Here is a 23200-nt window from a genome sequence, read left to right as displayed (position 1 = left end):
AGAGTATGGGAGAAAGGTACTTTAGCACCTAACTAATAATCACTGAGATATAGAAAAAAAGTAGGGACAGAGAAAGTGAGGGCAGGGAAACAGAAGGGGGCAAGGAGAAGCTGAACAATGTCACACCTACTCTTTCTACTTAAATTACAGCCTCTGTGAATGTAAAACTCACTATATCCATCAGCAGACATTAGCATTTGAACACCATGGTATACTTTTGAGGAACCGAGTAATCTAATATTTTTGAAGAACAGAATGTATTTGGAACATAACTCATAGATAGAAATGTTAAATTGAACCATTTGCAACTTCCCCATTTTAATCTAACAGTTTGGGGAACCTTAAGAGAACACTGAGTCCAGCCAGACCTGGATGATGATTTTGTGATGTGATACGTTATTTTCCCAGTAGGGAAACTTTCTTTCTATTGGCTCTTTTCCACCGGAGGGTCAAAGTGCAAGATCAGCTACAGAATAGCACCCTGGGAGTCCATAGGGATTATATATCTTGCTCAGGGGCACCTGAGCAGGGCAGATGCGAGTCAGCCGTGGGTCCTGCACTCTTGCCCTCTGGTTAAAGGACACAGTCTAACCACAAGCCTCGACTGCTACCCTGGGTCTCTCTTGTGAAGCAGTCACACAGGGGGACTGACCTTCATTAAGCTTTTTGTTAGCATGACAGCACAGATCCTTGTAAGCGGGCAGGTTGTAACCTGGCCAATACAGTTAGGATATGGCTATCACACTTGGGCTCTGATTGGTCCCTGCCAATCAACCTTATTATCCAAATGATTATCAGAGATATGATAGTGCTGATACCCTTTGATTGGCTCTTTAAGATAGTTAATGGCTGTTAGGGATTCATCATCACTAAATACTTTATAATGAGCAATTCAATATAGCTACTGACATTAAGCCCATCAAGTCTTGCATTTACCTGCATGTGATGATGGGCTAAGCCTCCCCAAAGGGAGACTGCCAATGACATTAAAAGTCTCTGACGTTGTCCCCTGAAGCAGTGAATGGTTAAAAAGAATGACCTCTATCACTGGGAAACAGAGCCGTCAGTCCGCAGTCAGCAGGGATTGTTGAAGGAAAAGTATGTGGGCAGGGTGAGACACTACTAGCTTCTGAGTAGCAGGTGTGCTTTGTTAATGCTCTGTTGAATTTAAAACACAGTTGCTGGTATTCCCAGCACGAACAACTGATCAGCGAGCAACTTTTTGACAAAGCCATGACAAAGTGCACCATCCTGCTCCACGGTTGTTGCTAAGTAACTACTGATTCTGAGCTAGTTGATCTTTGTTATTTTAAGCATCTCACAATGGAGGGCACTGTTACTCTAGCATGGTCCCCAAATACAAGCTGCATAAACTCAATTTATGATACCCTATGCTAGCAGCAAACAGTAGGAGCAACTATTCATGAGATTTATTGTTCACAGTTCATGACATGATCTCTGACAAATCTACCTGTGGCCATGAATGCTATTAAAATTTCCCACAATTCATGCTTGTTTTGACAATACTATTGTTGGAATAGAAGACACGATGGTTTCTGTTTACTATGTACTCTGTGTCATTGTTGTGCAGTATATCTCTGTCCTACTTTGGTGTAACAGAGAGACATCCATCTTCAAACATCCCATAAATCCCAGGATAACCACACTGAGGTTGCTTGAAGGACGAGATACATGTAACACTAGAATCATATCTTTCTGACAACAATGCTGTGGCTTTATTTGAGCTATATGCCAGGATCACTCAAAAGAGAAAACAGAAAAGAAAAACCACAAATATTATGCAACTGCAAAGATTGCAAATATACGTTTAAAGCTTAAAATAGGATATGTTGGTGGCGGTGGCTTAGCTGAAAAGCATAGAGAAGAATATAGGCACTATTCCTCAGTTTTTAAACCTATTCCCAAAAATCTGTTTCCCCTTGGGGACAAAAATCCAATATTGAAATTCCGAAAATAGAAATGCCCCAGAGGCAAGAGAGCTAGGCTAGTCTAAAGCTAACAGACTGTGAGTAGAATAAACTTTGCTGCTGTCGAGAAGTGGTCTGTGGCTCATTCATTTAATAAGCTTTATTTTCTACCTTCTTTGCCGGACAACCTCTTTTACCGGTCAGCAATATTGACATTGTGTAGACATGTTCAATCAAGAAGTGGAAGGATTTTTTAGGTGTCTGACACATCTGGCTCTATTACACTGAATGCAAATGCACATGTGACCAATTCATTTTTGCCATTTTAGTTAAAAGAGGAACAAGCTCAAGCTTGATGAACACTGCACAATCTGGAAGGGGGGTCTTCAGTGTTAGTAGGATACTATAGTATCAATCGGTGGGGTGATGGCCAGTCACATCAGTTGATCTCATCTTCTGTAGAAGCAGCAGTTTCTGCTTTGAGACAACCTGCCTATGATAATACAGCACCTAACAATGCCTCCTCTTTATTCTTTTTTTAGGGACAGAGATATTTGTCCAGTTAGGCTACAACTGCAGTAAGTTATAGTACAAAAAAACTGCTTCTAATGTTATTGTCCCTATATAGCTGTTTACTGAAGGGTATACTCCAAACAATTTGCCCTGTATAAACATGGAACCTGTGTGGCTTCCCACTCCAGTGTGTAGAAAAAAGGTTGAGTACCTATTTTGATAGTAAATTTAATTAAGGTACCCATAATGTTTGAAGAGGTCTGAGCTGGTGGAAATGCCAGTGCAATTTCATTCCAAAATGTGTAGGCCAACCAACAAAATAAAAGTGCTGTATCTGCATAAACACAACCTGATCTGCACCACTTCAACCACCTTGGCACACTTTAAGCCACAGAATTACCAAACATACTCAAGAGCCTCTGTGCCTCTTTTTGCACCTCCACTGGCTGTGAGGGCATGTAAATAAATACAATGTTGAAATGAGTTTGAGTGCGAGAGAGCAGAGCAGCCATAATTATGTTTCATTACATGCACATTTGATCTTCATTGAGAAAACACTGTGTTCTCTAAAGTATAGTGTCCTTATTTGGCCTTCTTTGTTTCATCCTGTTGAACAAAAAATGGAATGAGAGAAAGGCTGTGTCTAGCTGAACACAGCTCAAATTTGACCTTTGCATCCAGACCAGCCTATAGCGAAAGTGGAAACCATGAATAACTTTGAGAGAGAGGGAATCTGTCAGGAAGCATCAAGCCAGCTTACTTATTAAAGGGTCACCTCTGTCAAAACACTTAAATACAGCTAAATGTGTCTTTTGGAACATTAGAGAGAGAATAAAGTGAATGTGTCTTGAAAATGTGCCCTTTATATCACAACAATGAACCAATAGAAAGAGACAGATAAAGATAAAAGAGAGAGAGAGAGAGAGAGAGAGAGAGAGAGAGAGAGAGAGAGATAATCACTTTATTAGACACAATGAAACAATTACAAAACTAAATAAAAATAAACTACAAAAACAGCCATCAAATTACAATGTCCTTCTGTCCACTCCAACAACACTTTATATGAGAGAGAGAGAGAGAGAGAGAGAGAGAGAGAGAGTCCATGTGGCACCTTGATTAATGGACAGATGGCAAGGCCATTGAGCCAACTCTCTCTCTGTCTTTGTGTGTGTGAACTCCAGGGGAGTTCAGTTGATCAGCCTGAATATACTGACTCAACGAAGGGTGCTACATGTCAACCCAACACACACACGCACATATGTTGACTTCAAACAGGAAAGAAATAAAAGGTAAAAAAATGGAAAGAAACAACCACTGTACAACAGCTACACTAAATGACTGTCTGTCTGTCTGTCTGTGTGTGTGTGTGTGTGTGTGTGTACCCATTAAATCTCTAACCAGAGCAAGGGCCATTGGAATGCTGTGTGCCAGCTTAATGATGTCATCAATCACTCCCTGTGTCCATTGGTCAATCTATCTGCTCCTGTAGGCAGCCAGTTAAAACAGCCAGTTTGGCCTTCCTGCAGAAGCCTCTCGTCTCAAACCTGACTCAACACTGTGATCTAAAGCTCAGTGTGAACACAACACAAACTTTCTTATAAGTTTTCACCCAAAAGGTCTGATTTGTTAGAAGTGTATTTTACTTGTATACAGGTTTGACATTGTAATATTCATCCAAAGTCAAATTTAACTTGTTGGTTCCATCAAAAAATTGTCAAACACACACATACGAGGGGTACCTGTAATTAAAAATGAACGCCTGACAAGTAATATTTGTATCCTTGTTATCGACACGAAAATAGAAGATACCCCCTAACCCTTTCCGACAAAATTATGATTTGAGGTTTTCATTTTAGCTTACCTGTCTAGTTGGTTAGACATCATCCTTGTCAGTTACTTTAATAAGAAAAGTCCTTTTATGGAGATGTTCTTTTAATTATTCATGTACTTTAATCATGAAGTTCCTTTGATGAAGAAATTACCATCATAAGGAAGTTAACCATTTAAAAAAAATCACCTTACACTTAGCTTGTAGGCATTTTGTGATGGATTGGCAGATCATTTTTCAGACTTTATAAGCTCAGAAAATACCACAGTCTATTCATTGATAGCTGGAATGTCTTCCCACAGGATAACGTTTACTTGACACAGGGCATAAGCCAAGCCAGTAGTAATGTATTGGTAAAAGTGTGCCATAATGGTTACATTTGGATAACATCCAAAAGTTCAGCCACTTACAAACCAGCACTTAGACCAAAGATGTCCAGTAGTATGCCATTTCCAAATCAGCAGAATTGTGTGCTGTTGAAAAATCATGATTCGATTTTATTTTCTATTTTATTTACCTCTCCCCCCCCAATTCTCTTTATGCTCTCTGGTTGGGGTGCAGGGTCAGGCAGATAATCTGGAGCAGGTATGGGTTAAGTGTCCTTGGTATGCTTCAGCAGGTATTGCTGTGTGGATGATTGAACCCGAGCCCTCCACTGGGGGGACGACTCACTAACTGCAAAGGCCATCCTGCTGAGAAAGCAGCAGAGTTAAAGACCTCGAGTGTAAGGCAGAGATCAGACTGGCGGAAACACCTATGAGCTTCTGCCATGCTAGAATTGAGAACCAAGTCAAAACATTGTGAAGCTGAACAGCATTAAAATTCAGACTCAAAAAACACTTTTGCTCTGATGCCATAAAACAAAACTTTGGAGAACTGTGAGCAAGGGCATTGGAGCTATAGTATAGGCTTTGGCAATGTGATCCTCGCCTGAAACATCATTTAATTTTGGTTCGCTTCCCAACAGTTTATGTGAGTATGCATGTTTGTGTGTGTGTGTTAGAGTGAGAGTGAGAGAGCGAAAGTGAGAATCCTGGGGGAATCCAGTTGATCTGAATATATAAACTCAAAACAGGATGTGTTGCTACACACACACACATACTCACTTACTCACTGTGGTTCCTGTCAAAAGCATTCAGTTAATCTCGCTTGTGATTCCAACAATATGCTTTTAGTACCAGATAGACCTCATCAAAATTTTTAATTTGATCTAGAATTCATTATCGCTTCAATGATAGTGTGGCCCTTTTGGCTTCAGGCCTTCTATACTGTGTGCCAGTATAAATAATGATGAGAGAGAGAGAGAGATACAGGAGAGACAGAGACAGATAGACAGAGGCTGTCAGAGAGAGTGAGACAACCATTATGAAAATACTCCATTACAATTCCTGCATTCAGGGTTTATATTACTAACAAGTGATCAAATGACTACATGTAATGTAAAAGGTGTCGCTGTTAGTGACAATCACATAGAGAATTAGCTCCTGAGTGTTCATCTCTACGGAGCTGTTTGCCGTTTTTAGTTCATTGTTTTGGTTTTCCTGCCCGCAAATTCAGCTCTCGTCAACTGAATTTCCAGCCAGAACAAGAAGACTTTTTGAGCAGAAAAGCTTTGATAAGCGCATTGTCCGCTACCTGCCCAGCACTGTAGACAGACAAATTAAGCAACTTACCAGTAAACATAATGGAGTATTAAGCAGCTGAAGAGCAAGCTATGTTCCTTTAGACATGGTGGAAACCAAAACAGACACTTAACCAAACATTTAAAAGTACAAAACTTCAACTTCAACTTGTAAAGTAGTGGGATATAACTATAAAGTAGCATGAAAGAGAAATATTCAAGTAAGTACCTCAAAATTTTACTTAATTGCAGTACTTGAGTAAATATACTACAGTTACAATCCACCTCTGATGAGTGAAACATACAGAAGACACGAGCAGAAAGGAAGACAGGAAGAAAAATAGAGAGACAGAGAGATGGATGGACTCTAAGAGCAAGTGACAGAGTGTAATGTAAATCATGAGCTACATACAATAGCTGATAGAGGGACCAAGATGCAGAGAGAAAGACAGAAAAGAGAGACAGACAGATGCAGGCAGAGAGACAGATGGAGTTTAATATAAATTATGGGATGTTAGCTCCTCTGGTAATTCTGGTGATAACTCTCTCCGCGCTATCGCTATAGCAACACTGTGCCCATTCTGCTGTTGGCACAGTGATGGGCTGGCCATTCGTTCAGGCCACGCTGATTGAGCTGTCAATGCTCACGCATACACACACTGTTCCAAAGACACACACACACACTCTTTGAGACATGTAGATAAATCATTTCTCACGTGCAACTCTAACACACACACACACACACACACACACACACACACACACACACACACAGACTTCATCTCTATGTATCTATCAGTTTATAAATTACAGTGAGATGAACACAAGAGAAGGTCAACTGAAGATGCAGTGAGAATTAGAGAAACAAACATCAACTGGGTTCAGTGAGGGGGAACTCAGGCAGAGATCCAGAAGACAGAGAGACAGGAAAACACAGAGACACAGACAGAGAGACAGACGAGAGAGAGATATAGGGTTCTCTCTAAGGGGTCTTGTACTTGTTCTGACACTCTTACAGCACCTCACGGACACACCCCATTACACACACAAAGACACACACCCACAAATACACTTTGGTATGATTCTTTTACTTGTCCCCTGTCTGCATTATAAGTCACAACAACAGCCAGCTGTGTGTTTTTGTGAGATGTGTGTGCATGGTGAGTATGTATGAATTATGTTTGGTGTTCTCATGTATTTTCACACGCCAGTCTGCTGTGACACCGCTAATTGTCTGTGCATGCAGGACTATTATTTTGCGATGTTAAGTTGTTTCTTCACTGCACAGTATGTGTCAACGTATGTGCGACTTCATGAGCACATGTGCCTGTTTGCAAAATGTGTTCATGCTTATGTGCTTTTGCTTTGTGTGTGTGTGTGTGTGTGTGTGTGTGTGTGTTTGTGTGTGCATGGCTGTTAACTGTACGTGTTCCTGCGGCCTACCGCTGAACAAACTAATTAAGGAACAAACACTGCTTCAAACCAACCAGAAAATTACCTCCCAACTCTAACAGGACGACCCAAGGACAGACAAGCAGGTTCTCTATCACATCCAGTCAGAGTGCACAGCCTAATAAAGGCTTTGTTGGTTTATCGAACAACTAGCATGTGTCATTTTCAACACCCCACTGAGTGGAGCCTCAGAGTTAGTGTTTGTGAGTCTGTATGACTTTCCAGCACAAGTGCTGACATACTGTAATATGCTTCCATGGATTTGCATTGACAATCTCCACTCAAACCACAGAGTTGTACATTTTTACACCACTGGTCCACCATTCATTTGTACCTTTTACATCATCCTCTCATATCTAATGTAAGATGTGTGTTATCCCAAGCTCCACTGTACATGTTTTACTTATTTTCAAGATGGAATGTAATTATTACCCAGCTAGTAGTTGGAAGTTGTTGACTTTCAATAGATTTTGAGAGTAAATTGCTGGTGAGTGTCTCTATCGGTCAATACTAGCTAATCCTGTGGTATTTCACAGCCAATAGCTTCCAATTAAGAACTGCTGTCCAGGGAGATGTCGCTGACAGTATCAATAACATCTTTCTGACCTTCTGTTCCTCTTTCTGTTCTTGCCTGCACTTCTCTGCAGTCTTATCTTCTCTTCTCTTTCTGTCACCGCACTCTTAGCGTTGCATTAGTGTCACTTTTAATTGTTTGTACTAAACTGCTGCTGTGGTCCACAAGTGTTATATTTTGCTGCTGGATTTTTTTTCTGAGAATCTCTGGCTAAGCATTACTAAAATGGTTTAATTACAAAGGTAATTTTCTCTCTGTTGTAGTGTGGTGTCTCAGCAGTGTACATTTGCTGTTGCTAATAACACTGACATTATGTTTCTTTTCTATTCACAGTGAAGACATGTGGCAGTAATCTTCAAGGACCGTCAGGAACCTTTACATCTCCTAACTTCCCAATTCAATATGAGAGCAACGCACAGTGTGTGTGGATAATTACTGCTTCAAATCCCAACAAGGTATTTGTCCCTCTTTGTCTCTGTCTGTCAAACAAACTCAAATTCAAATTGTTGTTGTTAATTAACACACATAGCCTACTATCAAGATAGACCAATATATTATTATACCAATATTTTAAAGTTGGCCAGATCAGAGATATACTCATTGGCGTTGCATCTGTACTAACGAGAATATCTCTCTTTTGGTGCATGGTACTTTATGCTCCACAACTTGTTTGAATGTTACAGGTCTCGTGCCATACCCATTGAAACACATATACACATATTGATATAGTTCACAAAGTAATATGTGAAATACTGTATGACTGAACTCTGCAAAAAAATAGTCCATTGTACTGTGAAAGAACTTCATTATAAAACAACTTCAGTCAACCAACACACGTGGAATACACTTATTGTTATGTGAATGCATATTTGGAGTATGTGCAAAGTTGATATTTTGCATGTAGGCTGTAAACTCATTACTCCCCACACGTGTACCCAAGCTAATAACAGAAAAGATTGTGACAAGCCTTTAGGTGAATGGTAGAAGTGGGCCTTATAAGGTGTTAAATAAGCAAGAGCAGCATTGGCAGAGCAAGACCGGGGATGTCATCTTAAAGTCTGCCTTTTTGTTTAAAGTGTGTTGACTATACGGTATGCTGCAGTGAGACAGTATGTCTTGTGTGAGTGTAACAACAACAGTGTAACAGCTCAAGTGGTCTGCCTGAGCTAGCCAATAGGCTTTGCTCCATTTGGATTTTATGCATTCAATGTCATTTTAATTGATAAAACACAGCAGTTAGTTTCGCAGCATTTTTACATAATTGAAATGTATGGATAATAATTCATGTAGGAGGTACCATAAATGATATGCAAGTCAGAGCATATCAGTGTCTAATCCTGTGTGACTGGTTGATCCTGCAAAGGGGCAGACGATAGGCTGGAGGTTAGATGAATAGCTGCGATTGGTCGCTTTATGTCCCAGGAGAAATCTGATTGGTATTCAGGAGACCCATCCTTATTCCACTCAGGGTCACTCTGGTGACCGCTCTGTCGTCAATGGCAACACCTGCGTCAGCACCACAGGGACGCACATACACATATGCGCACAGTCACACACGGGCACACTTTTACATACATGTGTGCTCAAATACACACAGGTGCTGTTTTAACACCCACGGAAATACATACACACACATACACTCACTTTGTTCTTGCTCAAAACCTTTGTTTCTCTCTCTCTCGCTCTCTCTCTCTCTCTCTCTCTCTCTCTCGCTCTCTCTCTCTCTCTCTCTCTCTCTCTCTCTCTCTCTCTCTCTGTCACTGCCCAAGGCCTGTGGTTTATGGCCTAGAGCAATACATTCTCTTTGAAGGCTACAATGTGTATGTGACTGTTGAAGGCTACAGTACTAATGCCCTTGTCCACCCTGTGTGGTGTGTGTGTGTGTGTGTGTGTGTGTGTGTGTGTGTGTGTGTGTGTGTGTGTGTGTGTGTGTGTGTGTGTGTGTGTGCGTGCGTGCGTGTGTGTGTGTAAGAAGCTAAAAATGAATGTGTATGTATTATGTATGATTATGGATATTGCCAAACACATTGCCCTAAATGAAGACCCGATCAACGGAAGCTACATCAAGTCATTTTTATAGCCCTTTATCATTAAAGGCTTTGCCAATAGTACCTCATCATATACTGTAATGTTCTTTTATCATACTACATCATATATACAATATGTCATGCACCATACTGAATCATAGACCTGTCATGCACTACATTGCACCACACAGTATACATGTCTTGTAAGACACTACATCAAACAAGTCTTCACAGGTCTTTAAATTTGTATGGCACCTGACCTGAAGAGGATGGACATCCATGTAGACATGTACCACATAAACCACAACATCTCTGGGTCAAGTCTGGCCAGTCATCCCTCTTTCTCTCTTTACGTTACAACATTTCCTCTGTACCTCTAGATAAAAATCTTGTTTAAAAAAAGAACAAACATAGACCCAATCTTCAGCAGACCTGAAAGCAACTGGACCCATACCTGAACAGATGCTAAGGAAATTAGACCTGAGTCCAAATGGCAACACCAAGTGCTGCCTTTAGTTGTCTCTAGTTTGGAAAACTGCAGATAAAAAACAACTCTTAAATGTCACATTCAAAAATTCGCTTCAGCATTAGAGAGTCTGTTTCCCTCTTGAAACTGGCAATTATTTTTACTGTGGCAGAAGTGCACATGCAGACTGTACAAAAACAAAACAAATTGACTACAGTGAAAATCAGTGTGTGGCATAAGTCAAAGAGAAACTAAATATCCAGCATGGATTACTTCTGGCCAAAATGCAACTCACTAAAAATAACAGTTACTCTAACATGACTAACCCACATCCTAGTAGGTAAATTGTTGTGTCTTGCTCTCTTAAAGATGCATTACATGTTGCTGATGTTACCAGATTATTTCTTGGGTCCTCAAAATGTTTAAGACATCTGAGATAATAGCAGTTTAAGTGGAGGTCGACCTGGTAGTGGTCAGGGTTGGTAGTCAGGTTTCAGGGGTCAGGTCTTCTCTAAGAGAGTGTGGAGGAATGGATATTTATTGATATACTAAACCCATTTAAAGAGCCAAATGAACTTACAAAACAAGAGAAAGGCATGAGTATGACAGAGTTGCAAAATATTTAATATAACCTATCTTTATTAATTTTTCATCAGTCTTGGCATGTAGCTTTATTCATGCCGGACACCTGGGAAGAGGCATATGCCAGCAGAGCATGTCAATATGTAAATCTAGTTCAGTTCTTTCCAGTGGATTATTTTACAGAATTTAAGGAAATACACTTTAAAGTTGATGAAGCCAATAGCATTAATCAATCAATTTGAAGATATACTTTTTTTAGTTGTGATTTAAAGCAGCAAACTAAGTATTATTATTCTGAGAAGAGCTGTATTTTAACAAATCCAATATCATACATTTCACTACACATTTATTTCATGAAAAAAAGGTGATCAAAGATTATAGAAGCTTTTAATCTATTGGAAAATAAATCACATAAATGTCTTTACCATAAATCACAATGTTGACTTTGTAATGATCAATTTCATGGTTGCAAAAATACATGGTTTGGTGTACAGATATTGGTCACCTTCCAGTTCCACCTTCACAGTTTGTGTTGGGGACATTTCAGTGTTTGTAGGTTGGTTTAGGAATTCACATTCTGTCATGGTTCAAGTGATTAGTAGGCAACAGGAAATTACAGATTTAGAGACACATCTAGTGGAGTCTAAGGTAATTTACTAGTTCAAAAGCAGGCTTATGGTGGGCAGGTGGCGGAGGCAAACAAACAGTGGGGAATTGGCAGGTAAACAACAGGTAACAGGCAAGAACAGAACGAGAGCATTGATGATCTGGCGAACTGCAGTAAAAACCTGTCCTCAATTAGGAGGCAGACGAGGGAATGAGGGACAGCTTAGTGGGCAAATGAGTGGTCAGTTGATCTCCTGAAGAGGGAAGGCAGCGCGGTATACAAACACACACTGGGAGCCGGAAAAGAAAGATAGTCTGAGGACCACAATACATTCAGAGTAAGGGAACAGTCCCAACTGAGCCTGCCTCCCCCACTTGCAGAACATCTCTTCTTTTTATTGCTTGTACACGTCTCTCCCTATTTCATCCTTTACTCCCTTCCTCTCATTCTCCCTGTCTCATCCTTCTTTTTCTCTTTTTTACACTGCCCATCCCTCCTCCTCCCTCACTCCCAAAGGCTCTGTCCTCAGAATTACCCAGATTCTTCATTAAAGAGCTCAGCCTGAAACCATCAAATTACTATGGAGAAAGAGAGAATACAGAGAGGGAGGAGGAGGGCACTTGAGGGGAAATCTGTTTTTCACTGTTTCACTCGTATCGCTCTCTCCACTGCACCCATTCCCACACATATTCTACATTTCTCACTGTCTCCTTCTCATACACTGAAGGTAAAGAGACACAGGGTTTCTATAGCTCACCCTCCCTTCCCTTTGTCTCTCTCTGTCTCTGTCAGTCCCATTCTTTCTGCTCCCTCTCTCTCTCAGGTTAAGTGTTAATGGGGTTCTATAGCTCTCTGATGTTATTGCTTCATTTAGTTTTGGCAGAATGAGCCTTTAGAGCCAATTCATTCTCTCCTGGTCTCATTTAACCTTGGGGATAGCATGACGGGATGACCATTACTAGACTTCTCTCTTCTCCTCTCTTCTCTCAAAAAAAACCCCCAGATCTTACTGTACTATTACCTTCTCTTCATTTTCCCCATCATTTAGTTTCTTCTTTTGCTCTTCCAATGTTCCCATCTTCTGTGATATCAGTGAGTCAAAGCACTTTCTTCATATCATCTGTTTATGATGCATGAGATAAGACAACTTCCTTCATTTCTGCTGTATGTGTCCAGCTGCTCACTAATACAACTGGACACACAGCGAGCACATACAACATTAATGCTAGATCATGCTCTGTTATATACATTGACAGCATCAAGTATGAGCTGGCTTTGCGTCACTTCATATGCACTTCATGCACAGTGTAATACATAACCAATGGATACTAGAAGGTTACTGCAGTGCTGCCATGCTGCATATTTTGTTAACATCACTATGACAAACACATAGGAAAAGTAATACAGAAAGGCACTGAGTAAAAAGGGAAAATTACACTTTTGGGGAGCTTTCTTTGTACTTTTACAGGCATTGGATTCAATGATGGCAGAAATCACAAGACCAAAAAATTTGTTGCACTGACTTCTTTTGCTTGCTGTTATTCATTGAAATGGCGTGCTTCTGCATCTTCTCGACAGGGCAAACAGCGTAACACTTTTTTAGGGCTCAGGTTAAAAAATGTTAAACATTTAGCAAAAGAGCACAAATGCATTTTTCAGTACAGTAGTTGCATAGCAACAGTAAAATCCATGCATAGTCTTTCCCACCAGATCCTGTTCAGAGTTGGTGTTTAAAAACGAGGCATGTGGTGGATCCAGCTCAATGAAACAGAAGTAAGGAGGAAAACAGTAAGTTGCAACAGGCTCAGGCCATCAGTCTTCATCAGCTTAAGCCCAGCTCTTCTCACAGTCGCACAATTTATCCTGTCTAGACGGAAGCACGTTCAAGGGGAGCGGGTGGCAGAGAGTTTACTGTAATACTGTCACAGACAATCTATTATTCCCCGGCCCTGTCTGTGCCCCCTTTACATCACTGACTGTGTCGCTATCCAGGTGTTTCAGATATTCCTCCAATAACTGTATCTCCAAAGTACCACTAGATCTTATTATGGTATGGGTAGGGAGGAGCTTCCCCCACCTCATTGTCTCCAGGACAACCAAAGGAAGTGCTTTATCAAGCAGAAATCCAATTCTGTCGCCTCATTGGCTAGAAGCCATAGATGGATGGAAAGAAGGAATGCAGCAGCCAATTAAAAAGAGAGAGACAGAGAGGGTGACAGCAAGAGAGAGGGAAAGATAGAGAGAGAGAGAGATGGATGTTTCCATGAACACGAACCTATTAGAGGAAAGGAGAAATATGTAGAGTGTTCAGCTTCACCAATCGCACACACACACACCCTCACATTACACTGAAAGAGATACAGAACACACACATAAACACTAACCTACACACGGTCAGTAATGAGGTTCCAATCTAAGTTGACTTCAGTACAGTGTTCACATTCATACTCACACACACACACACGCACACACACACACACACACATGGGCACAGTATAATGTAGTTAGATTCTAGCTGTGTTTAATGCCTTGTGAACAGTGCTGATGTGGCATTAGGGTGTTCTGTAAAGGACGTATACAAGGAGATAGAGCAGTTTCCATCATCAGAACACACAGGCCCTCCTGTGTCTTTATACACTGCATGGCCAAACACGTTCCCACCACAGAACCAAAGAAGGCTGGATGGTCTCCATTACATAGTTTCCATGATATGCTACTCACTCAGTAACTGCTCTCCTTTCATTTTATTTTTAGAGCAAATTTGTTTGAATTTGTTGATGCCTTCATTGCCTTCGCCCTCTTTCAAGGCTCCTTTTTTTTATCATTTTATAGGCCAGAGTTCATTTTTCACCTTTTTGCCAAAAAAGCAGTTGAAGAAATACTTCACGCTGCAAGTTCCAATGTCAGCCAAATAACAACAATCAGCTATTCAGACAGGCAGATGAATGGCAGCTGTAGTAGCACAGTGTGACTTGATATGAACCCTTTGGAATATTTCCCAGTAGAAAAGCGCTTTCTGACATTCTTCAGTAAATGTAGGGCTGGTGTAATAACTACACTAAACCCCACTGACATGAAGCATGTGAAAGCCCAGAGGTATTTGTTTTATGGCGTGTAAAACATACAAATACATATATTTTCTTTTCAAATTCTAATTTTGTAATGAAAGACTAAATTCAGTAAGAACAGGTTAATCCTAAAGACTCTCTGGACCGGTTGAAACTTATTATGGAGTGTGTTGGGGGACAGCAACATGCTCTGCAGCATCTTTCCTGCAGTAGCACCAACAGGATTTCTACTAAAGTGAGCTTGTTATTGCAACAAGAATGTGCAACATGAAAAACAATGCAACATGGCATTCACTATGATAATCCTAATGATCAACCCATTTAATGCAGGATCTGGTCTTGCCTTTGGATAAAATATGTAAAAACATTCTTTATGTATGCTGGTGTGCGTTATTTATTGTCAGACTTGCTGTTGTATTGAAAGCCTGCTTTGGGCTCATAGGAATATTATGATAAGTATTAATATGGTAACTATGTAATCACAGAAATAGACACATTAATCTCCACAAAGATGTGCCTGTCTGTATAAGTGAGTGTGTTTGTATGTGTGTGTGTGTGTGTGTGTGTGTGTTTGTGACAATGTGTGCTTGAGTGCTGGTGTGTCTTTGTGCGTGTGTGTGCTTTCCAGAGAGAGTTTAGCAGGTTTGTAGGTGATGCTTTAATCCTGTCTGCTGCCTTACATGCCAATAAGACTGAGTCAGCACTGTGAGCAATGGGCAGATCGCTGCTTCATCTTTGTAGTCCCCCTCCTTTAACTCCATTTCACTCACATCAGGTGATGGCGGTGTTGTTGCTTTCCAGCTTGATTTTACTTTGGTATGGCTACATCAGTTGTTGTGTCTCATGTAATGTCTTTTGTAATGTCATATAAAAAGCAAGTCTGCTTCTGCTGCCTCAAGCAAAATCGAGAATTGACTGAGCTTCTTGGTGTGAAAGTAAATCAGGCGACACTGCCAACAGATAAGTAGTTAAACAGCATGTGAGGGGAAAGGCATGGCCACTGTTTTGTGTGCTTTCATTTGTTCCCTCTTTCTTCATAGATTCAGTGGTTAAGGTCATAGTGAAGATAAGCAGTTTATACTTCAACATGCACACTAGTGGTATCATGTCCCCAGGTGTTCAGGCTGCGGATTGTGAAGGAAAGAAAAGAACTATATTCATGACTCAAACAGAATGTTTGAATACAGACTACCAAAACAGATGCTCACAAATAAGAAGATATTGATATGCACGTAAATATGCTCACTGTTAGCACACCAGCATACAGGAGACTCAGACCTGTATGATGTTTTGGCTGTTTTTGAAGTCCTCCAGCAGAATATTGAATCTGAAATCAGAACATTCCTCACAAGGAAAGAGGAAGAGGAGGAAGAATAGGCAGAGTGAGGTTTCAGTCTTCCCCTGAGGGTCAAGTCAGAATTGTAGTTTGAAATATTCTAACACTGTACGTTGCTAGCATCAAAGATGAGCTCATTATTACCCCCCCATTCCTCTCTGTTGCCTCCTCCTCCTCTCTCTTCCCTTCTTCGAGCTTCCTCCATCTTCTCCCCTCTCTTTATCTACTCTCCCCTTTCTATCCCCCCCCCCCCCCCCCGCCTCATTTTCTCTCTTCTCCTCTGCCAAATATGTTTCTCTCTGGTCTTAGATGAAACAGAACGTGTTGGTTTAATAATTCCTGATCAGAGTTTTGAGCTGTGGGCTGATTCTCCCAGCTTCCAGTGCAGCGCGGGAGGTGTTTCTCGTCTCTTCCTAGATCTTCTACATTGTGTGATGCATTAATGCATTCTAATGATTCACCTTCGCTCATGTATAATTCCATGGGAGAAATGTGTCTTTGATATGGTCATAGGTGAAAGTCTAAACACGAAAACATCTATGGAGCATATGCTGGTTATGAATTTATTTTTTTGGCCATGCCTTCCATCTTTAATTGGTATTTTTTATTGCTTTTTTCTCATTGTAGTGCATTATCAAATAAAATGATATCACAAGGAAAAGTCGAAATGTTTCAGCAACAAAGTTTGAAATTTTTCGAGACAAAAGTTGTAATATTGTGAAAATAAAAGCTGTCATTTTAGGAGAGAAAGGTCGTAATTTTATGAGATGAAGCCTAATTTAGTTTTGTTCTACAGCTTCTAAACAGATGGTTCTTAAACTAGGATCAATAAACATTGATATATACTGTAAGAGTCTCTAATGTTTGTCTGTTTTCAGGATCTGCTTCTTCGTCTACTTGTGGCTATTGATTTAGTAGCCCTGACTTTTGTAAACCTAAATTTAAATATCAGTCCCAGATTGACTTTGACCAGGTTGAGCTGGAAGTGGCTTGAAACTGACATGTATGTTTCTGTGTTCTTGTGTGTGAACTTCAGGTAATCCAGATCAACTTTGAAGAGTTTGACCTGGAGATAGCCTATGATACTCTGACTATAGGAGATGGAGGGGAGGTGGGGGATCCTACAACTATACTACAGGTGTAAGTATTACACATCATGTTACATACTCCCATATGTTTCCTTTGAAAAACTTTTTTTTTATTATTTTATTTCCAATTCTAATCAAGCATTTTAGGACAGATTGTGTCAAATGGAGACAGGCTGTAAAACAAACAGAGACAAACTTGTAATTTTGTGCTTCATAAATATAAAAACTTGACATTAATACATTATTCATCTATGAGTCAGTGCTGGATAATCCCACACTGTATTGTAATTATATAATTTTTTTTACTTTTTAAAAGAAAAATCACACAATGCCCTTCAAATTGAAATATGGAGTTAACTGAAAACACAGTGGAAGACCACAGTGATAAGATGCATACAGAGCAGGGTTTGCTGTCGTGCCAGGCAGATCATGGCAACAAAACAGCTTCTCCAAAGTAATACTGTGATATAAACTCCAAAATGAGCATAATGACTTTCAGAAAATGTGCCTCCTTAACTGCATGTTTGCATTTTCTTTCAGTGATTTCGTAAAGTAGTTTGTGCAACACACATTATGTTTCCATAATGACCAGCTGCCCTCATGAGCAAAAGCGCTATTGTCAGTCAATCAAACGCTTCACAACACAGTTAACATGTTCCACATACAGTTTAAATGATCCGAGTAAAAAACTACTTCGAAATTTTCTTCTTGTACTTTGTCCATTTTCATCAGCTGCCAGCTAGCTTGAAAACATCCATCTTCTATGTCGCAATTAGTCTGATCATAAAACAGCAGTCTGCATTATGTGTACTCCACTTAAAAAGATGAACTGGTCTTTGAATTTTGAAAATGCTCTGCAGTGCCCAAAAGGATAACAGATGCAGCGCCTTTACAAAGTGGATGATTTCAATTCACTTTGGAGTCGGTCACTGTTAAGTTTCATGCCTAAAAGGCGCTGACAGTCTGAAAAAACAGTGGATGGTACAAATGTACTCTGAGCAATTTGCTTTTCTGAGGGAGCATTCTGCAAAACAAAGCAAACCAAACCGAAGTATTCAATTCCAGCACAGAATGCTCCAGCAATTTGTTTCCACTCATAGCAGCGCTTGAGAATTTGATTATGGCTATGATTTCAGTGATGAAAATTATACATCTTATAATGGTAATTATGATGACAATGATTTAATAGTAATGTATTTTCTGCCCCAGCCTATCAGGTAGCTTTGTTCCTGACCTGATCGTCAGTATGACCCACCAGATGTGGCTTCACCTACAGTCAGATGAGAGTGTCGGATCCATAGGATTTAAGATCAACTACAAGGGTAAGAAACATGCATGTGTTTGTGCATGTGAGAGAAAAAGAGATGAGAAAGATGAGAAATGAAAAGTAAATGAATTGTATGTGTGTGAAGGGGCTGAGGAAAGATATAAATAGAGGCGCTGTGTTTGTAGAACCTCTATGTGTTGTGCTCCATCATACCCTACAGACTGGGAGGCCCTATGATTTCTAAATGAAAAGTTTAATTCATAGGCAGTAAAACACACCCTTGCTCAATTCAATACACATGGATTTTGTTACTATAGCCTTACTTGGTCTGGTATGACCATGGATGTATTAAGGAGAGGTGTGATGGATACTCGGGGCCATATGATTTCAACGATGTGGAAAACAAGAACAAAATCACAGAATTTCATAATAAAAATGGAACCAACTGTGAAACACAGAATATTGTGGAATTTGTTCAAATGTGGATCCAATTTATAAAAGTCTGTGTTTTCCCTACTATTATAAGCGTTTGTTCACAGCACCTAAGCCGAATGAACAGAAAAAGACTATGCTGCTATGTTTTAGTTGCTCCTGTCCTCTGCTTTCTGTGTTGGTATCAACAAAGGCGGGGCTCAGCTCCTCCTCCACACACACACACACACACACACACACACACACACACACACACAGTAATGTCAAAGAGGCCCTCTGAGACAGGAGAGAGGGGGAGGCAGCGCGCTAGCAAGAACTCATTACTTTAAAAATTAAAATGTTAGGTCCGTTTCTGGTCAAGCATTGTACACAAGGAGGAGTGTTGCCCAAACGTGAGAGTAGCCCACTTACTCTGTGCTCGAGCAACATATGAAGCTGTCCTGCAGAAGATCCGTGGAAAGAAATTGTCTGTAGTTGTCGACAAAACAACTAACGCAAGAGATTTCAGCGTCCTGAACATTATTGGTGAGTGAGTCAAGTAATAACCAATTTAATAGGGGACAATTCACAATAAATGTATTGCATAGGCATGATCTTTGAATGACTAGGAATTAGAATTATTAGATGATTATCCTATTATCAAATTGAAATTAAGATAAACTAGATATTTAGTTTTATCTAAAAAAAAAGTTTTTATTTCTTTCATTGCAGGCTTTGAGGATTAGTACTTTGTGACAGATGTAATTTTCATAGAGACATGTAACTATTCAACCTCCCAAGCAATGCTGGGGTCCCTCCACAGCAACAGTCTGAACCTCGATGATGTCTGGGCAGTGGTCACAGATAATGCAGCCCACTGCCTGAAAGTATACAGGGAGGTTGTGAAAGGTGTGATGCCAAGAAATGTGCATGTGACCTGTCTCTGCCATGTCATCAATCTGGTGGGTGAAACGTGGTAGCACGACTTCAGCAATACTTCTCTGAAGTTGCTTATATTGTGACGTGGGTGAGATGTGTCTTCTTCAAAAAGCCTGCCAGAAAGAGACGATGGCTGTGCTTCCTCAGTATGAAAGAGAGATTGCAGGCCAAGGTTCCTCCCGAAGCTGTGAGTACCAGATGGAATACCTGGTTTGAGGCTGTGAAGTACCATGCAGAGCATGTTCATCTGTATACGGAGTTCCTGTTGGCAGAAAATTCATCATCCCAGGCAGTCACAAATAACCTCAGCCTGCTGGAAACAGAGGAGAAGGTGCATGCCCTCACCGTCAAGCTGACCTCCATCTCCGAGGGCTGCTCCAAACTGATGATGACGGCTCTGACAATCCTGGAAGAACCCACCGTCCCACAGCAGTTTCTGTACACAATGTAATGGGGGATCTGGAGTCCTTCCTTGTGAATAGAATGGCATAAACATGTGGGTATGGTGCGAAAGGAGATGAGCTACTGAGAAAGATGGGGATTCGAGAGAGGAGAGAGGTGCTCGACCGTCTCCACGATGCTTTCCACCTGACCTTCACAAAGTTCTCAAAGCACTGGGACACACATCCAGCCAAAGAGGTCTACAGGCTGGTTAGGGTGTTTGATCCTAAGCAGGCTTCAGCCGTGGAAAAGCAGATCGAAGCCTACACACAACTGAACCGCCTGGCAAACCCATCAGCAGAGCTTGATGAAGAATGGATTCTCTATCTGCACTGTGTCCAGGGAGCCCTTCACACCTGGTTTGGATCTTGCTGAATACTGGAGGGGCCTTAGTGTGAGTTTTCCAATGGTTGCAGGGGTGGCAGTGCCTTACGTCTACTTCCCAGTCAGCTCAGTCGACAGTGAGAGGAGTTTCAGAAACTCACAGATAAGTGAGAGGCGCTCACGGAGCTGAACACAAAGAGGCTGACAATCATGTACTTCAACGGAGATGTCTGTGAAAGATGGAAGACTTGAATGGACAGACACGCAGGCCTAGCTCATCAAACACTTCTACAAGTTTTGCCTGTGTTGCAACAACTTATTTTTTCATTTATAATGAAGCTCAGATGTGAAGTACTTTATTATACAAAAGGATGGGATGTTTTGTTTTATAACAAGATTGAAGCACTTTCTTTGATAAAAGATGTGTTACATCAAATTCATTGATATTCAATAAATTTTAAATATTTTCTTATTGACTCGTTGAAATTCTATTCATCCACCACATGATTAGACACTTAAATCCTACAAACTCCGAATTTAGAAAAATTAAAAATTTAACGTAATCTGGAGAGAATGTAATCCTTAGATCCTGTGTTCAAAGATGGCACCCCAGTCTTTCGCTGACTCTCTCACTGATTGTTTATTGTATGGAATGGATGGGCACATCTCTGGGTAGTGTCTGTTTGTGTGTGTGATATGTACTGAATGATATGGCACACTGGGATGCATATTAGGTTAGATTTGTACGTAAAGGATTTGCCATCATGGTCATTTTCACCGCTGTGTTCAGGGAAAAGGAGCTTTGTGCGATGTGGCGTCTTTTTTGATCAGATAAAAATGATGTTTCAACATATAGAGTATATTTAAGGACATGTTCTAAAAATTTCAAGATTTATTTTCTGGTTTATTTGTTAGTTAAAAGTTTGTCTAGCAACACCTGACCTTTATCTTACTGTAATGTCAATTAAAGCGTTTTTATCTGTTCTGTTGATGCAGCTCCGGCCATACTAAAAATATTAACCTTTCCAAAGTTCTCCGTTTGATAGATGTAGTGTGAATTTGATTACAGTCCATGAAACACAGAGAGGTGAGCTTTGCTGCTGAAATGAACTTTGTGTGCCTCATTTGGGTGTCATCATCTGTGGATTTATTGTCATAATGAGGTCACAGTGCTGAGTCTGGTAATGCAGTCAGTTCCAAAAGTGGGGGGACAATGTCACATTGTTTTGATATATCTTTGCCCTTTATACACCTTGAGTTTTAGTTTGAAGTTCAAATGATGAAGTGACTAAATAGTGACTAAAAGAGCAGATAGTTCTATTGAATTAAAGGCTTTCACTTTTATTTTATAGTGTATTTTCAAATTCTAATTATTAAGTAATTTCCCCATAGAGATCAATAGAGAAATTAATGGAGAGAACCACCATTTAAATGCATCCATGCTTATAATAACACTCCTTTGTACGAGCATGATGGTCAGACGTTCCATTTTTTTGTAGTGATTTAGCTGTCTATATTCACTGCAGTAGAACAGTAGTGAAACAGTAGAAAACATTCACCTGGATGTATATATTACACCTCATTGTGATTGTACCATATATGATTACATGTGACAAACTTGATTAATTGATTGATTATGGCTGTCTCACTCGAACCCAACTCTACCAATACTCAATGCAAGATAAATGTGTTTGTCTCTGAGCGCTGGCTCCATCACCCACAAGATTTACTACAAAGATGGGTGCCTGTGGTATTAGTGGGTGGCTGTGTGAGATGTATGTGTGTTTTTTAGACAGAAAAAGGGAGAGAGAGAGACTGTGTGTGTGTGTGTGTGTGTGTGTGTGTGCATGTCTATGTATTCCCAAAGCCACATCTCATAGACCTTGGCTATGAAATATAAACATTATCAGTAACTCAAGCCTTGCTGCAAAGTCACCGATGCACTACACAATGTATGTGTGTATGTGTTTCTGTGAGTGTGTGTGTGTGTGTGTGTGTTAGACAGGTCCTCCATCAGTGAGCCAACGAAGCTCTACCAACAAGTCACTCACCTCTTTCACTCCTCACATTCTCCCTCTACCCCTCTTTCCTTCTCTCTCTCTGTTGGTCTCATTTTTCCTCATTAGCCATCTCTCTATCCCCACTCTCTCTTTCCCTTCTTTCTAAAATCACAACATTTTCTCTGTCAGTTGCTCTCTAATGCACTGTTGTTTGGTTTCACTGCTTCTCCCTCTCTCTCCTCTCTTTAAGCCCATTTCCTGTGTCAGACACCCTCCTCTCTTGTGTTGTCTTTCAGCAGACCTGTCCTGCTTCTCTGTTTCTATTTTTCACTCGCTGTCTCTCTGATTCTTCTTTTCTCTGTCTCATGGTTTCTCTCTCTGTCGCTCTCTCTGTCGCTCTCTTTATCTTGTCACCATTCATCTATTATTAAAGCCAAGGTCACCAACCTGGCAACACTCTGCTCCCCGTTGCAAGGCATACAAATCACACACACACACACACACACACACACACACACACACACACACACACACACACACACACACAAACACACATAGCAGTCCAGACCCCATGTACAGCAATCTTTCAGTCTACCTTGAATCATGGCATGTCACAGTTATAGATTTAAGGGAGCACTGCAACATTATTGACATCATTTACATTAAAGTTTCAGTGAGTTTCTGTCTGCTCTATGAATACATTTATCATAAGCTTACATAGCTGTCTG

The 23200-nt window shown here is 40.4% G+C and overlaps 1 protein-coding gene across 1 annotated transcript in view; it reads left to right on the top strand.

Annotated features, from left to right (window-relative positions):
* The window catches only part of LOC139298973 (CUB and sushi domain-containing protein 3-like), a 310941-nt gene that overhangs the window by 202001 nt on the left and 85740 nt on the right, over positions 1–23200 (top strand). Inside the window, 3 exon segments of the mRNA XM_070921804.1 lie at positions 8250–8371; positions 17039–17142; positions 18300–18412. Of these exon segments, the coding sequence (XP_070777905.1) occupies positions 8250–8371; positions 17039–17142; positions 18300–18412 (339 nt within the window).

Source organism: Enoplosus armatus, chromosome 16 (assembly GCF_043641665.1).
Source record: "Enoplosus armatus isolate fEnoArm2 chromosome 16, fEnoArm2.hap1, whole genome shotgun sequence".
Taxonomy (NCBI): Eukaryota; Metazoa; Chordata; class Actinopteri; order Centrarchiformes; family Enoplosidae; genus Enoplosus; species Enoplosus armatus.
The sequence above is the reverse complement of the archived record's forward strand: the minus strand, read 5'-3'. Positions and strand labels throughout refer to the sequence as shown.